The sequence below is a fragment of the Falco cherrug genome, chromosome 2 (genome assembly GCF_023634085.1).
Source record: "Falco cherrug isolate bFalChe1 chromosome 2, bFalChe1.pri, whole genome shotgun sequence".
In the NCBI taxonomy this organism is placed as follows: Eukaryota; Metazoa; Chordata; class Aves; order Falconiformes; family Falconidae; genus Falco; species Falco cherrug.
Genome location: NC_073698.1, coordinates 79,705,861 through 79,722,268, shown reverse-complemented (window position 1 = coordinate 79,722,268; position 16,408 = coordinate 79,705,861). Strand labels below are relative to the sequence as shown.

Below are 16,408 nucleotides of genomic sequence, written 5' to 3'. Positions count from 1 at the left end.
GGTGTCTCTTCTCCATCCCTCTAGAGTCTCCCCACAGACGCACTCTGTAAGGACTCTCTCTTGTGCCACCCTGAGGTTTCCAGCTGAACTGTATCATTGTACTGGTCACGTCCTCCAGCTGTATGAAGAAAGTGATAGGAGCTAAAAAGTAAAAAAAAAATAATAATTCCTGTGAGACATGTAGTTATAGACCGTGTGTCTTCAAGAAAAAAAAGTATTCGTGTAAAACTGATTGCCTAAGGATAAATTGAAGTCTCTGCAATGTTTTTATAAAGCTGTGAATCATAGAATCTTGGAATGGTTTGGCTTGGAAGGGACATTAAAGATTACCTAGTTCCAACCCCCCCTGCCATGGGCAGGGACACCTTCCACTACACCAGGTTGCTCAAAGCCTCATCCAACCTGGCCTTGAACACTTCCGGGAATGTGGCATCCACAACTTCTCTGGGCAACTTGTTCTGGTGTCTCACCACCCTCATAGTGAAGAATTTCTTCCTACTATCTAATCTGAATCTACCCTCTTTCAGTTTAAAGCCATTACCCCTTGTCCTGTCACTACATGCCCTTGTAAAAAGTCCCTCTCCAGCTCACTTGCAGGCCCCCTTTAGGCACTGGAAGGCTGCAATAAGGTCTCTCCAGAGTCTTCTCTTCTCCAGGCTGAACCCCAGCTGTCCCAGCCTGTCTTCATAGGAGAGGTGCTCCAGTCCTTTGATCATCTTTGTGACCCTCCTCTGGACTTGCTCCAACAGGTCTGATATTGGGGACCCCAGAGCTGAATGCAACATTCCAGGTGTGTTCTAACAAGAGTGGAGTAAAGAGGAAGAATCATCTCCCTCGACCTGCTGGCCACACTTCTTTTGATGCAGCCCAGAGTACTGTTGGCTTTCTGGGCTGCAAGCGCACACTGCCAGGTCATGTTGAGCTTCTTCTCAACCAGCACCCCCAAGCCTTTCTCCTCAGGGCTGCTCTCAATCATTTCTTTGCCCAGCCTGTATTTGTGCTTGGGATTGCCCCAACCCATGTGCAGCACCTTGCACTTGGCCATGTTGAACTTCCTGAGGTTTGCACAGGTCCACCTTTCAAGCCTGTCAGGGTCCATCTAGATGGCATCCCTTCCCTCCAGCATGTCAACAGCACCACACAGCTTGGTGTCATCAGCATATTTGCTGAGGGTGTACTCAATCCCACTGTCCATATTGCCTACAAAGATGTTAAACAGCTCCAGTTCCAATACTAATGCTTGAGGAATGCAACTCGTCACTGCTATCAACTTGGACATGAAGCCATTGTAAAAGACTAAGTTGTATCTTATCATGCATGAGCATATCTCCTATTGAATTCCATAAGAGCACTATGACTCCAAATCAGATAGGACTAACACTTAGATTTGTATTCAGATTAGAATACTGTCACACTGTAAAAATTGAGATCGTATCACCAAATATATTTTGGTGCAGAATACTAAAAGTCTTCATTTTCCTCTTTTAAATCTTTGCTTTACTTTGTATCTATTACAAATTGAAGAAAAATTAATAACTACATATTCTTTGATGCTGCATGATAGCAATGTAGCAAAAAGTAAAGATACGTTAGAAGAGAAATAATACTGAAAAAACAGAGAACTAGGTTCAGACAAATAAATTTCATGGAATACTCCCAAAAAAAGAACAGCCTCCAATATTTCATAGACTGGAATTTCAAAACTCAAATAAAACCAAACAACAACAATTAAAGTTCCCTCAAACATAATTTTACTTATGAAGCTAACTGTGGCATGAACACCACTGCATAACCACAATGTGTGCCATTTTGAATACAAATGGAGAGTAGAGCTAAAGATTTTGAAAAATTTATATAGATGTAGTAATTCATATTAGAGAATAAATTACCAGACTTAAAAGTCATGTTGTACAAACTAAAAACTCTAACTGAAAATAGAAAAAATAAAAGTAAAATCTACACAAATCTTCAAATAATAATAAAAAAAAAAATTTGATAACATCTATTTAAATACTCACAGCAAGCTCCAGAAAAAGAAGAATTTACAGATGTTGTTTTCCTAAAAGTCGAAATGGCTTGGATCACCAAAGATGTAGCAGAGACAGAAAGCGATGCCTTTGCACTGCTCTGAGATATAGCGCCACTCCCCGGACCCACGGTGGGACTTTTCTCTTTACTGAGAGTAGTTAAGAAACAGCAAGCAGCAGAGGACATGGACGAGGTGGGCAACGGCATACCCGTGGAAGATGTAGGAGGCCTCCCCTCCGTGGGGTCCAACCCCTGCATGGTGAATGTAGAGGTCAGGAATACTGCCTGTGACACCGAACTACCAGAAAGAATGGATGAAAGGCTTGTACCAATGGAATCTGAGGTGTCTGCGTTGGGGTACGTGCCGGCAGTGGAATCTGATGGCTTGGGAGTGGTTGTGTCTGAAGCTGGGCTGTGTGTCGCGGAATCTGCTTTCTCAGCGCCCGACCCAGCACTCGTCACAGCGGGAGGGGATGAAGAAGTGGAGGATGCAAGTGCCATGGGTGGGTGGGACGTGATGTCCACGTCCATCCCAGTGATGCCGCTGGCGCTGCTTTGCTGTGGGCTAGGAGTGGCACGTGAGGAGCCCACAGGCAAGGAGGTGGGCCTGAGAGGCAGATTGGCAGCACTGCCACTCGCTGTGCCCACAGCGGTGTCAGTGGTGTCGCGCATCATCGTTGTGTCGGCGGGGCTCTGCCCTGCCCTCGCGGCAGTCACTCTGAGGGAGCTCCCATCGCCACTTGGCGTCATGGGCACAGTGTCTGTGCTGCCTTCTCCGCCTGCCATGCTCGACATGGAGGCGGTCACCAAAGCTGTGGCAGGGAGATAAAGGGAGGACTTGGCGTCGGGCTGTGTGCTCGTGCCACTCCCCTGCATTGTGGTCGGACTTTTGCCTTTGCCGGGAGCCGTCATCTCGTGGCTTGACACAGAGGCTGTTGCCGCGTCAGGCAAGGGGCTCCCCATGGAAGATGTAGTGTCCCCCACCTGCACAGTGGCCTGCCCGTGCATGACGACCGTAGAGGCGAACTGTGCTGCTTGCGTCTGCGCACTGCCAGGCGACGTGGGCGAAAGGCTTGTACCAATGGTATCTGAGGTGTCTGCGTTGGGGGACGTGCCGGCAGTGGAATCTGATGGCTGGGGAGTGGTTGTGTCTGAAGCTGCGCTGTGTGTTGCGGAATCTGCTTTCTCAGCGCCCGACCCAGCACTCGTCACAGCGGGAGGGGATGAAGAAGTGGAGGATGCAAGTGCCATGGGTGGGTGGGACGTGATGTCCACGTCCATCCCAGTGATGCCGCTGGCGCTGCTTTGCTGTGGGCTAGGAGTGGCACGTGAGGAGCCCACAGGCAAGGAGGTGGGCCTGAGAGGCAGATTGGCAGCACTGCCACTCGCTGTGCCCACAGCGGTGTCAGTGGTGTCGCGCATCATCGTTGTGTCGGCGGGGCTCTGCCCTGGCCTCGCGGCAGTCACTCTGAGGGAGCTCCCATCGCCACTTGGCGTCATGGGCACAGTGTCTGTGCTGCCTTCTCCGCCTGCCATGCTCGACATGGAGGCGGTCACCAAAGCTGTGGCAGGGAGATAAAGGGAGGACTTGGCGTCGGGCTGTGTGCTCGTGCCACTCCCCTGCATTGTGGTCGGACTTTTGCCTTTGCCGGGAGCCGTCATCTCGTGGCTTGACACAGAGGCTGTTGCCGCGTCAGGCAAGGGGCTCCCCATGGAAGATGTAGTGTCCCCCACCTGCACAGTGGCCTGCCCGTGCATGACGACCGTAGAGGCGAACTGTGCTGCTTGCGTCTGCGCACTGCCAGGCGACGTGGGCGAAAGGCTTGTACCAATGGTATCTGAGGTGTCTGCGTTGGGGGACGTGCCGGCAGTGGAATCTGATGGCTGGGGAGTGGTTGTGTCTGAAGCTGCGCTGTGTGTCGCGGAATCTGCTTTCTCAGCACCCGACCCAGCACTCGTCACAGCGGGAGGGGATGAAGAAGTGGAGGATGCAAGTGCCATGGGTGGGTGGGACGTGATGTCCACGTCCATCCCAGTGATGCCGCTGGCGCTGCTTTGCTGTGGGCTAGGAGTGGCACGTGAGGAGCCCACAGGCAAGGAGGTGGGCCTGAGGGGCAGATTGGCAGCACTGCCACTCGCTGTGCCCACAGCGGTGTCAGTGGTGTCGCGCATCATCGTTGTGACGGCGGGGCTCTGCCCTGGCCTCGCGGCAGTCACTCTCAGGGAGCTCCCATCGCCACTTGGCGTCATGGGCACAGTGTCTGTGCTGCCTTCTCCGCCTGCCATGCTCGACATGGAGGCGGTCACCAAAGCTGTGGCAGGGAGATAAAGGGAGGACTTGGCGTCGGGCTGTGTGCTCGTGCCACTCCCCTGCATTGTGGTCGGACTTTTGCCTTTGCCGGGAGCCGTCATCTCGTAGCTTGACACAGAGGCTGTTGCCGCGTCAGGCAAGGGGCTCCCCATGGAAGATGTAGTGTCCCCCACCTGCACAGTGGCCTGCCCGTGCATGACGACCGTAGAGGCGAACTGTGCTGCTTGCGTCTGCGCACTGCCAGGCGACGTGGGCGAAAGGCTTGTAGCAATGGTATCTGAGGTGTCTGCGTTGGGGGACGTGCCGGCAGTGGAATCTGATGGCTGGGGAGTGGTTGTGTCTGAAGCTGCGCTGTGTGTTGCGGAATCTGCTTTCTCAGCGCCCGACCCAGCACTCGTCACAGCGGGAGGGGATGAAGAAGTGGAGGATGCAAGTGCCATGGGTGGGTGGGACGTGATGTCCACGTCCATCCCAGTGATGCCGCTGGCGCTGCTTTGCTGTGGGCTAGGAGTGGCACGTAAGGAGCCCACAGGCAAGGGGGTGGGCCTGAGAGGCAGATTGGCAGCACTGCCACTCGCTGTGCCCACAGCGGTGTCAGTGGTGTCGCGCATCATCGTTGTGTCGGCGGGGCTCTGCCCTGCCCTCGCGGCAGTCACTCTCAGGGAGCTCCCATCGCCACTTGGCGTCATGGGCACAGTGTCTGTGCTGCCTTCTCCGCCTGCCATGCTCGACATGGAGGCGGTCACCAAAGCTGTGGCAGGGAGATAAAGGGAGGACTTGGCGTCGGGCTGTGTGCTCGTGCCACTCCCCTGCATTGTGGTCGGACTTTTGCCTTTGCCGGGAGCCGTCATCTCGTGGCTTGACACAGAGGCTGTTGCCGCGTCAGGCAAGGGGCTCCCCATGGAAGATGTAGTGTCCCCCACCTGCACAGTGGCCTGCCCGTGCATGACGACCGTAGAGGCGAACTGTGCTGCTTGCATCTGCGCACTGCCAGGCGACGTGGGCGAAAGGCTTGTACCAATGGTATCTGAGGTGTCTGCGTTGGGGGACGTGCCGGCAGTGGAATCTGATGGCTGGGGAGTGGTTGTGTCTGAAGCTGGGCTGTGTGTCGCGGAATCTGCTTTCTCAGCGCCCGACCCAGCACTCGTCACAGCGGGAGGGGATGAAGAAGTGGAGGATGCAAGTGCCATGGGTGGGTGGGACGTGATGTCCACGTCCATCCCAGTGATGCCGCTGGCGCTGCTTTGCTGTGGGCTAGGAGTGGCACGTGAGGAGCCCACAGGCAAGGAGGTGGGCCTGAGAGGCAGATTGGCAGCACTGCCACTCGCTGTGCCCACAGCGGTGTCAGTGGTGTCGCGCATCATCGTTGTGTCGGCGGGGCTCTGCCCTGGCCTCGCGGCAGTCACTCTGAGGGAGCTCCCATCGCCACTTGGCGTCATGGGCACAGTGTCTGTGCTGCCTTCTCCGCCTGCCATGCTCGACATGGAGGCGGTCACCAAAGCTGTGGCAGGGAGATAAAGGGAGGACTTGGCGTCGGGCTGTGTGCTCGTGCCACTCCCCTGCATTGTGGTCGGACTTTTGCCTTTGCCGGGAGCCGTCATCTCGTGGCTTGACACAGAGGCTGTTGCCGCGTCAGGCAAGGGGCTCCCCATGGAAGATGTAGTGTCCCCCACCTGCACAGTGGCCTGCCCGTTCATGACGACCGTAGAGGCGAACTGTGCTGCTTGCGTCTGCGCACTGCCAGGCGACGTGGGCGAAAGGCTTGTACCAATGGTATCTGAGGTGTCTGCGTTGGGGGACGTGCCGGCAGTGGAATCTGATGGCTGGGGAGTGGTTGTGTCTGAAGCTGGGCTGTGTGTCGCGGAATCTGCTTTCTCAGCGCCCGACCCAGCACTCGTCACAGCGGGAGGGGATGAAGAAGTGGAGGATGCAAGTGCCATGGGTGGGTGGGACGTGATGTCCACGTCCATCCCAGTGATGCCGCTGGCGCTGCTTTGCTGTGGGCTAGGAGTGGCACGTGAGGAGCCCACAGGCAAGGAGGTGGGCCTGAGAGGCAGATTGGCAGCACTGCCACTCGCTGTGCCCACAGCGGTGTCAGTGGTGTCGCGCATCATCGTTGTGACGGCGGGGCTCTGCCCTGCCCTCGCGGCAGTCACTCTCAGGGAGCTCCCATCGCCACTTGGCGTCATGGGCACAGTGTCTGTGCTGCCTTCTCCGCCTGCCATGCTCGACATGGAGGCGGTCACCAAAGCTGTGGCAGGGAGATAAAGGGAGGACTTGGCGTCGGGCTGTGTGCTCGTGCCACTCCCCTGCATTGTGGTCGGACTTTTGCCTTTGCCGGCAGCCGTCATCTCGTGGCTTGACACAGAGGCTGTTGCCGCGTCAGGCAAGGGGCTCCCCATGGAAGATGTAGTGTCCCCCACCTGCACAGTGGCCTGCCCGTGCATGACGACCGTAGAGGCGAACTGTGCTGCTTGCGTCTGCGCACTGCCAGGCGACGTGGGCGAAAGGCTTGTACCAATGGTATCTGAGGTGTCTGCGTTGGGGGACGTGCCGGCAGTGGAATCTGATGGCTGGGGAGTGGTTGTGTCTGAAGCTGCGCTGTGTGTTGCGGAATCTGCTTTCTCAGCGCCCGACCCAGCACTCGTCACAGCGGGAGGGGATGAAGAAGTGGAGGATGCAAGTGCCATGGGTGGGTGGGACGTGATGTCCACGTCCATCCCAGTGATGCCGCTGGCGCTGCTTTGCTGTGGGCTAGGAGTGGCACGTAAGGAGCCCACAGGCAAGGGGGTGGGCCTGAGAGGCAGATTGGCAGCACTGCCACTCGCTGTGCCCACAGCGGTGTCAGTGGTGTCGCGCATCATCGTTGTGTCGGCGGGGCTCTGCCCTGCCCTCGCGGCAGTCACTCTCAGGGAGCTCCCATCGCCACTTGGCGTCATGGGCACAGTGTCTGTGCTGCCTTCTCCGCCTGCCATGCTCGACATGGAGGCGGTCACCAAAGCTGTGGCAGGGAGATAAAGGGAGGACTTGGCGTCGGGCTGTGTGCTCGTGCCACTCCCCTGCATTGTGGTCGGACTTTTGCCTTTGCCGGGAGCCGTCATCTCGTGGCTTGACACAGAGGCTGTTGCCGCGTCAGGCAAGGGGCTCCCCATGGAAGATGTAGTGTCCCCCACCTGCACAGTGGCCTGCCCGTGCATGACGACCGTAGAGGCGAACTGTGCTGCTTGCGTCTGCGCACTGCCAGGCGACGTGGGCGAAAGGCTTGTACCAATGGTATCTGAGGTGTCTGCGTTGGGGGACGTGCCGGCAGTGGAATCTGATGGCTGGGGAGTGGTTGTGTCTGAAGCTGCGCTGTGTGTTGCGGAATCTGCTTTCTCAGCGCCCGACCCAGCACTCGTCACAGCGGGAGGGGATGAAGAAGTGGAGGATGCAAGTGCCATGGGTGGGTGGGACGTGATGTCCACGTCCATCCCAGTGATGCCGCTGGCGCTGCTTTGCTGTGGGCTAGGAGTGGCACGTGAGGAGCCCACAGGCAAGGAGGTGGGCCTGAGAGGCAGATTGGCAGCACTGCCACTCGCTGTGCCCACAGCGGTGTCAGTGGTGTCGCGCATCATCGTTGTGACGGCGGGGCTCTGCCCTGCCCTCGCGGCAGTCACTCTCAGGGAGCTCCCATCGCCACTTGGCGTCATGGGCACAGTGTCTGTGCTGCCTTCTCCGCCTGCCATGCTCGACATGGAGGCGGTCACCAAAGCTGTGGCAGGGAGATAAAGGGAGGACTTGGCGTCGGGCTGTGTGCTCGTGCCACTCCCCTGCATTGTGGTCGGACTTTTGCCTTTGCCGGGAGCCGTCATCTCGTGGCTTGACACAGAGGCTGTTGCCGCGTCAGGCAAGGGGCTCCCCATGGAAGATGTAGTGTCCCCCACCTGCACAGTGGCCTGCCCGTGCATGACGACCGTAGAGGCGAACTGTGCTGCTTGCGTCTGCGCACTGCCAGGCGACGTGGGCGAAAGGCTTGTACCAATGGTATCTGAGGTGTCTGCGCTGGGGGACGTGCCGGCAGTGGAATCTGATGGCTGGGGAGTGGTTGTGTCTGAAGCTGCGCTGTGTGTTGCGGAATCTGCTTTCTCAGCGCCCGACCCAGCACTCGTCACAGCGGGAGGGGATGAAGAAGTGGAGGATGCAAGTGCCATGGGTGGGTGGGACGTGATGTCCACGTCCATCCCAGTGATGCCGCTGGCGCTGCTTTGCTGTGGGCTAGGAGTGGCACGTGAGGAGCCCACAGGCAAGGAGGTGGGCCTGAGAGGCAGATTGGCAGCACTGCCACTCGCTGTGCCCACAGCGGTGTCAGTGGTGTCGCGCATCATCGTTGTGACGGCGGGGCTCTGCCCTGCCCTCGCGGCAGTCACTCTCAGGGAGCTCCCATCGCCACTTGGCGTCATGGGCACAGTGTCTGTGCTGCCTTCTCCGCCTGCCATGCTCGACATGGAGGCGGTCACCAAAGCTGTGGCAGGGAGATAAAGGGAGGACTTGGCGTCGGGCTGTGTGCTCGTGCCACTCCCCTGCATTGTGGTCGGACTTTTGCCTTTGCCGGGAGCCGTCATCTCATGGCTTGACACAGAGGCTGTTGCCGCGTCAGGCAAGGGGCTCCCCATGGAAGATGTAGTGTCCCCCACCTGCACAGTGGCCTGCCCGTGCATGACGACCGTAGAGGCGAACTGTGCTGCTTGCGTCTGCGCACTGCCAGGCGACGTGGGCGAAAGGCTTGTAGCAATGGTATCTGAGGTGTCTGCGTTGGGGGACGTGCCGGCAGTGGAATCTGATGGCTGGGGAGTGGTTGTGTCTGAAGCTGCGCTGTGTGTTGCGGAATCTGCTTTCTCAGCGCCCGACCCAGCACTCGTCACAGCGGGAGGGGATGAAGAAGTGGAGGATGCAAGTGCCATGGGTGGGTGGGACGTGATGTCCACGTCCATCCCAGTGATGCCGCTGGCGCTGCTTTGCTGTGGGCTAGGAGTGGCACGTGAGGAGCCCACAGGCAAGAAGGTGGGCCTGAGGGGCAGATTGGCAGCACTGCCACTCGCTGTGCCCACAGCGGTGTCAGTGGTGTCGCGCATCATCGTTGTGTCGGCGGGGCTCTGCCCTGGCCTCGCGGCAGTCACTCTCAGGGAGCTCCCATCGCCACTTGGCGTCATGGGCACAGTGTCTGTGCTGCCTTCTCCGCCTGCCATGCTCGACATGGAGGCGGTCACCAAAGCTGTGGCAGGGAGATAAAGGGAGGACTTGGCGTCGGGCTGTGTGCTCGTGCCACTCCCCTGCATTGTGGTCGGACTTTTGCCTTTGCCGGGAGCCGTCATCTCGTAGCTTGACACAGAGGCTGTTGCCGCGTCAGGCAAGGGGCTCCCCATGGAAGATGTAGTGTCCCTCACCTGCACAGTGGCCTGCCCGTGCATGACGACCGTAGAGGCGAACTGTCCTGCTTGCGTCTGCGCACTGCCAGGCGACGTGGGCGAAAGGCTTGTACCAATGGTATCTGAGGTGTCTGCGTTGGGGGACGTGCCGGCAGTGGAATCTGATGGCTGGGGAGTGGTTGTGTCTGAAGCTGCGCTGTGTGTTGCGGAATCTGCTTTCTCAGCGCCCGACCCAGCACTCGTCACAGCGGGAGGGGATGAAGAAGTGGAGGATGCAAGTGCCATGGGTGGGTGGGACGTGATGTCCACGTCCATCCCAGTGATGCCGCTGGCGCTGCTTTGCTGTGGGCTAGGAGTGGCACGTGAGGAGTCCACAGGCAAGGGGGTGGGCCTGAGAGGCAGATTGGCAGCACTGCCACTCGCTGTGCCCACAGCGGTGTCAGTGGTGTCGCGCATCATCGTTGTGTCGGCGGGGCTCTGCCCTGCCCTCGCGGCAGTCACTCTGAGGGAGCTCCCATCGCCACTTGGCGTCATGGGCAAAGTGTCTGTGCTGCCTTCTCCGCCTGCCATGCTCGACATGGAGGCGGTCACCAAAGCTGTGGCAGGGAGATAAAGGGAGGACTTGGCGTCGGGCTGTGTGCTCGTGCCACTCCCCTGCATTGTGGTCGGACTTTTGCCTTTGCCGGGAGCCGTCATCTCGTGGCTTGACACAGAGGCTGTTGCCGCGTCAGGCAAGGGGCTCCCCATGGAAGATGTAGTGTCCCCCACCTGCACAGTGGCCTGCCCGTGCATGACGACCGTAGAGGCGAACTGTGCTGCTTGCGTCTGCGCACTGCCAGGCGACGTGGGCGAAAGGCTTGTACCAATGGTATCTGAGGTGTCTGCGTTGGGGGACGTGCCGGCAGTGGAATCTGATGGCTGGGGAGTGGTTGTGTCTGAAGCTGCGCTGTGTGTTGCGGAATCTGCTTTCTCAGCGCCCGACCCAGCACTCGTCACAGCGGGAGGGGATGAAGAAGTGGAGGATGCAAGTGCCATGGGTGGGTGGGACGTGATGTCCACGTCCATCCCAGTGATGCCGCTGGCGCTGCTTTGCTGTGGGCTAGGAGTGGCACGTGAGGAGCCCACAGGCAAGGAGGTGGGCCTGAGAGGCAGATTGGCAGCACTGCCACTCGCTGTGCCCACAGCGGTGTCAGTGGTGTCGCGCATCATCGTTGTGTCGGCGGGGCTCTGCCCTGGCCTCGCGGCAGTCACTCTCAGGGAGCTCCCATCGCCACTTGGCGTCATGGGCACAGTGTCTGTGCTGCCTTCTCCGCCTGCCATGCTCGACATGGAGGCGGTCACCAAAGCTGTGGCAGGGAGATAAAGGGAGGACTTGGCGTCGGGCTGTGTGCTCGTGCCACTCCCCTGCATTGTGGTCGGACTTTTGCCTTTGCCGGGAGCCGTCATCTCGTGGCTTGACACAGAGGCTGTTGCCGCGTCAGGCAAGGGGCTCCCCATGGAAGATGTAGTGTCCCCCACCTGCACAGTGGCCTGCCCGTGCATGACGACCGTAGAGGCGAACTGTGCTGCTTGCGTCTGCGCACTGCCAGGCGACGTGGGCGAAAGGCTTGTACCAATGGTATCTGAGGTGTCTGCGTTGGGGGACGTGCCGGCAGTGGAATCTGATGGCTGGGGAGTGGTTGTGTCTGAAGCTGCGCTGTGTGTCGCGGAATCTGCTTTCTCAGCACCCGACCCAGCACTCGTCACAGCGGGAGGGGATGAAGAAGTGGAGGATGCAAGTGCCATGGGTGGGTGGGACGTGATGTCCACGTCCATCCCAGTGATGCCGCTGGCGCTGCTTTGCTGTGGGCTAGGAGTGGCACGTGAGGAGCCCACAGGCAAGGAGGTGGGCCTGAGGGGCAGATTGGCAGCACTGCCACTCGCTGTGCCCACAGCGGTGTCAGTGGTGTCGCGCATCATCGTTGTGACGGCGGGGCTCTGCCCTGGCCTCGCGGCAGTCACTCTCAGGGAGCTCCCATCGCCACTTGGCGTCATGGGCACAGTGTCTGTGCTGCCTTCTCCGCCTGCCATGCTCGACATGGAGGCGGTCACCAAAGCTGTGGCAGGGAGATAAAGGGAGGACTTGGCGTCGGGCTGTGTGCTCGTGCCACTCCCCTGCATTGTGGTCGGACTTTTGCCTTTGCCGGGAGCCGTCATCTCGTGGCTTGACACAGAGGCTGTTGCCGCGTCAGGCAAGGGGCTCCCCATGGAAGATGTAGTGTCCCCCACCTGCACAGTGGCCTGCCCGTGCATGACGACCGTAGAGGCGAACTGTGCTGCTTGCGTCTGCGCACTGCCAGGCGACGTGGGCGAAAGGCTTGTAGCAATGGTATCTGAGGTGTCTGCGTTGGGGGACGTGCCGGCAGTGGAATCTGATGGCTGGGGAGTGGTTGTGTCTGAAGCTGCGCTGTGTGTTGCGGAATCTGCTTTCTCAGCGCCCGACCCAGCACTCGTCACAGCGGGAGGGGATGAAGAAGTGGAGGATGCAAGTGCCATGGGTGGGTGGGACGTGATGTCCACGTCCATCCCAGTGATGCCGCTGGCGCTGCTTTGCTGTGGGCTAGGAGTGGCACGTGAGGAGCCCACAGGCAAGGAGGTGGGCCTGAGAGGCAGATTGGCAGCACTGCCACTCGCTGTGCCCACAGCGGTGTCAGTGGTGTCGCGCATCATCGTTGTGTCGGCGGGGCTCTGCCCTGGCCTCGCGGCAGTCACTCTCAGGGAGCTCCCATCGCCACTTGGCGTCATGGGCACAGTGTCTGTGCTGCCTTCTCCGCCTGCCATGCTCGACATGGAGGCGGTCACCAAAGCTGTGGCAGGGAGATAAAGGGAGGACTTGGCGTCGGGCTGTGTGCTCGTGCCACTCCCCTGCATTGTGGTCGGACTTTTGCCTTTGCCGGGAGCCGTCATCTCGTGGCTTGACACAGAGGCTGTTGCCGCGTCAGGCAAGGGGCTCCCCATGGAAGATGTAGTGTCCCCCACCTGCACAGTGGCCTGCCCGTGCATGACGACCGTAGAGGCGAACTGTGCTGCTTGCGTCTGCGCACTGCCAGGCGACGTGGGCGAAAGGCTTGTACCAATGGTATCTGAGGTGTCTGCGTTGGGGGACGTGCCGGCAGTGGAATCTGATGGCTGGGGAGTGGTTGTGTCTGAAGCTGCGCTGTGTGTCGCGGAATCTGCTTTCTCAGCACCCGACCCAGCACTCGTCACAGCGGGAGGGGATGAAGAAGTGGAGGATGCAAGTGCCATGGGTGGGTGGGACGTGATGTCCACGTCCATCCCAGTGATGCCGCTGGCGCTGCTTTGCTGTGGGCTAGGAGTGGCACGTGAGGAGCCCACAGGCAAGGAGGTGGGCCTGAGGGGCAGATTGGCAGCACTGCCACTCGCTGTGCCCACAGCGGTGTCAGTGGTGTCGCGCATCATCGTTGTGACGGCGGGGCTCTGCCCTGCCCTCGCGGCAGTCACTCTCAGGGAGCTCCCATCGCCACTTGGCGTCATGGGCACAGTGTCTGTGCTGCCTTCTCCGCCTGCCATGCTCGACATGGAGGCGGTCACCAAAGCTGTGGCAGGGAGATAAAGGGAGGACTTGGCGTCGGGCTGTGTGCTCGTGCCACTCCCCTGCATTGTGGTCGGACTTTTGCCTTTGCCGGGAGCCGTCATCTCGTGGCTTGACACAGAGGCTGTTGCCGCGTCAGGCAAGGGGCTCCCCATGGAAGATGTAGTGTCCCCCACCTGCACAGTGGCCTGCCCGTGCATGACGACCGTAGAGGCAAACTGTGCTGCTTGCGTCTGCGCACTGCCAGGCGACGTGGGCGAAAGGCTTGTACCAATGGTATCTGAGGTGTCTGCGTTGGGGGACGTGCTGGCAGTGGAATCTGATGGCTGGGGAGTGGTTGTGTCTGAAGCTGCGCTGTGTGTTGCGGAATCTGCTTTCTCAGCGCCCGACCCAGCACTCGTCACAGCGGGAGGGGATGAAGAAGTGGAGGATGCAAGTGCCATGGGTGGGTGGGACGTGATGTCCACGTCCATCCCAGTGATGCCGCTGGCGCTGCTTTGCTGTGGGCTAGGAGTGGCACGTGAGGAGCCCACAGGCAAGGAGGTGGGCCTGAGAGGCAGATTGGCAGCACTGCCACTCGCTGTGCCCACAGCGGTGTCAGTGGTGTCGCGCATCATCGTTGTGACGGCGGGGCTCTGCCCTGCCCTCGCGGCAGTCACTCTCAGGGAGCTCCCATCGCCACTTGGCGTCATGGGCACAGTGTCTGTGCTGCCTTCTCCGCCTGCCATGCTCGACATGGAGGCGGTCACCAAAGCTGTGGCAGGGAGATAAAGGGAGGACTTGGCGTCGGGCTGTGTGCTCGTGCCACTCCCCTGCATTGTGGTCGGACTTTTGCCTTTGCCGGGAGCCGTCATCTCGTAGCTTGACACAGAGGCTGTTGCCGCGTCAGGCAAGGGGCTCCCCATGGAAGATGTAGTGTCCCTCACCTGCACAGTGGCCTGCCCGTGCATGACGACCGTAGAGGCGAACTGTGCTGCTTGCGTCTGCGCACTGCCAGGCGACGTGGGCGAAAGGCTTGTACCAATGGTATCTGAGGTGTCTGCGCTGGGGGACGTGCCGGCAGTGGAATCTGATGGCTGGGGAGTGGTTGTGTCTGAAGCTGCGCTGTGTGTTGCGGAATCTGCTTTCTCAGCGCCCGACCCAGCACTCGTCACAGCGGGAGGGGATGAAGAAGTGGAGGATGCAAGTGCCATGGGTGGGTGGGACGTGATGTCCACGTCCATCCCAGTGTTGCCGCTGGCGCTGCTTTGCTGTGGGCTAGGAGTGGCACGTGAGGAGCCCACAGGCAAGGAGGTGGGCCTGAGAGGCAGATTGGCAGCACTGCCACTCGCTGTGCCCACAGCGGTGTCAGTGGTGTCGCGCATCATCGTTGTGACGGCGGGGCTCTGCCCTGCCCTCGCGGCAGTCACTCTCAGGGAGCTCCCATCGCCACTTGGCGTCATGGGCACAGTGTCTGTGCTGCCTTCTCCGCCTGCCATGCTCGACATGGAGGCGGTCACCAAAGCTGTGGCAGGGAGATAAAGGGAGGACTTGGCGTCGGGCTGTGTGCTCGTGCCACTCCCCTGCATTGTGGTCGGACTTTTGCCTTTGCCGGGAGCCGTCATCTCATGGCTTGACACAGAGGCTGTTGCCGCGTCAGGCAAGGGGCTCCCCATGGAAGATGTAGTGTCCCCCACCTGCACAGTGGCCTGCCCGTGCATGACGACCGTAGAGGCGAACTGTGCTGCTTGCGTCTGCGCACTGCCAGGCGACGTGGGCGAAAGGCTTGTAGCAATGGTATCTGAGGTGTCTGCGTTGGGGGACGTGCCGGCAGTGGAATCTGATGGCTGGGGAGTGGTTGTGTCTGAAGCTGCGCTGTGTGTTGCGGAATCTGCTTTCTCAGCGCCCGACCCAGCACTCGTCACAGCGGGAGGGGATGAAGAAGTGGAGGATGCAAGTGCCATGGGTGGGTGGGACGTGATGTCCACGTCCATCCCAGTGATGCCGCTGGCGCTGCTTTGCTGTGGGCTAGGAGTGGCACGTGAGGAGCCCACAGGCAAGAAGGTGGGCCTGAGGGGCAGATTGGCAGCACTGCCACTCGCTGTGCCCACAGCGGTGTCAGTGGTGTCGCGCATCATCGTTGTGACGGCGGGGCTCTGCCCTGCCCTCGCGGCAGTCACTCTCAGGGAGCTCCCATCGCCACTTGGCGTCATGGGCACAGTGTCTGTGCTGCCTTCTCCGCCTGCCATGCTCGACATGGAGGCGGTCACCAAAGCTGTGGCAGGGAGATAAAGGGAGGACTTGGCGTCGGGCTGTGTGCTCGTGCCACTCCCCTGCATTGTGGTCGGACTTTTGCCTTTGCCGGGAGCCGTCATCTCGTGGCTTGACACAGAGGCTGTTGCCGCGTCAGGCAAGGGGCTCCCCATGGAAGATGTAGTGTCCCCCACCTGCACAGTGGCCTGCCCGTGCATGACGACCGTAGAGGCGAACTGTGCTGCTTGCGTCTGCGCACTGCCAGGCGACGTGGGCGAAAGGCTTGTAGCAATGGTATCTGAGGTGTCTGCGTTGGGGGACGTGCCGGCAGTGGAATCTGATGGCTGGGGAGTGGTTGTGTCTGAAGCTGCGCTGTGTGTTGCGGAATCTGCTTTCTCAGCGCCCGACCCAGCACTCGTCACAGCGGGAGGGGATGAAGAAGTGGAGGATGCAAGTGCCATGGGTGGGTGGGACGTGATGTCCACGTCCATCCCAGTGATGCCGCTGGCGCTGCTTTGCTGTGGGCTAGGAGTGGCACGTGAGGAGCCCACAGGCAAGGAGGTGGGCCTGAGGGGCAGATTGGCAGCACTGCCACTCGCTGTGCCCACAGCGGTGTCAGTGGTGTCGCGCATCATCGTTGTGACGGCGGGGCTCTGCCCTGCCCTCGCGGCAGTCACTCTCAGGGAGCTCCCATCGCCACTTGGCGTCATGGGCACAGTGTCTGTGCTGCCTTCTCCGCCTGCCATGCTCGACATGGAGGCGGTCACCAAAGCTGTGGCAGGGAGATAAAGGGAGGACTTGGCGTCGGGCTGTGTGCTCGTGCCACTCCCCTGCATTGTG

General features: G+C 59.7%; 1 protein-coding gene across 1 annotated transcript; it reads right to left on the bottom strand.

Annotated features, from left to right (window-relative positions):
- Window positions 1–2,173: 2,173 nt before the first annotated feature.
- Window positions 2,174–16,404, bottom strand: MUC12 (mucin 12, cell surface associated). Its single transcript, XM_055702749.1, has 2 exons — window positions 2,358–16,404; window positions 2,174–2,280 (listed from the first exon to the last, which is right to left on the bottom strand). Exons 1-2 carry the CDS (start codon window positions 16,402–16,404, stop codon window positions 2,174–2,176), a joined length of 14,154 nt encoding a protein of 4,717 aa, XP_055558724.1.
- Window positions 16,405–16,408: the final 4 nt, after the last annotated feature.

What these genes read in the sequence shown, in the direction of transcription:
- MUC12 (XM_055702749.1), bottom strand. Translation starts at nt 16,404, where the DNA reads ATGCAGGGGAGTGGCACGAGCACACAGCCCGACGCCAAGTCCTCCCTT. An exon ending in AGACACCTCAGATTCCATTG is followed by an intron (nt 2,281 to 2,357) that starts GTACAAGCCTTT and finishes TTCACCATGCAG; the next exon opens with GGGTTGGACCCCACGGAGGG.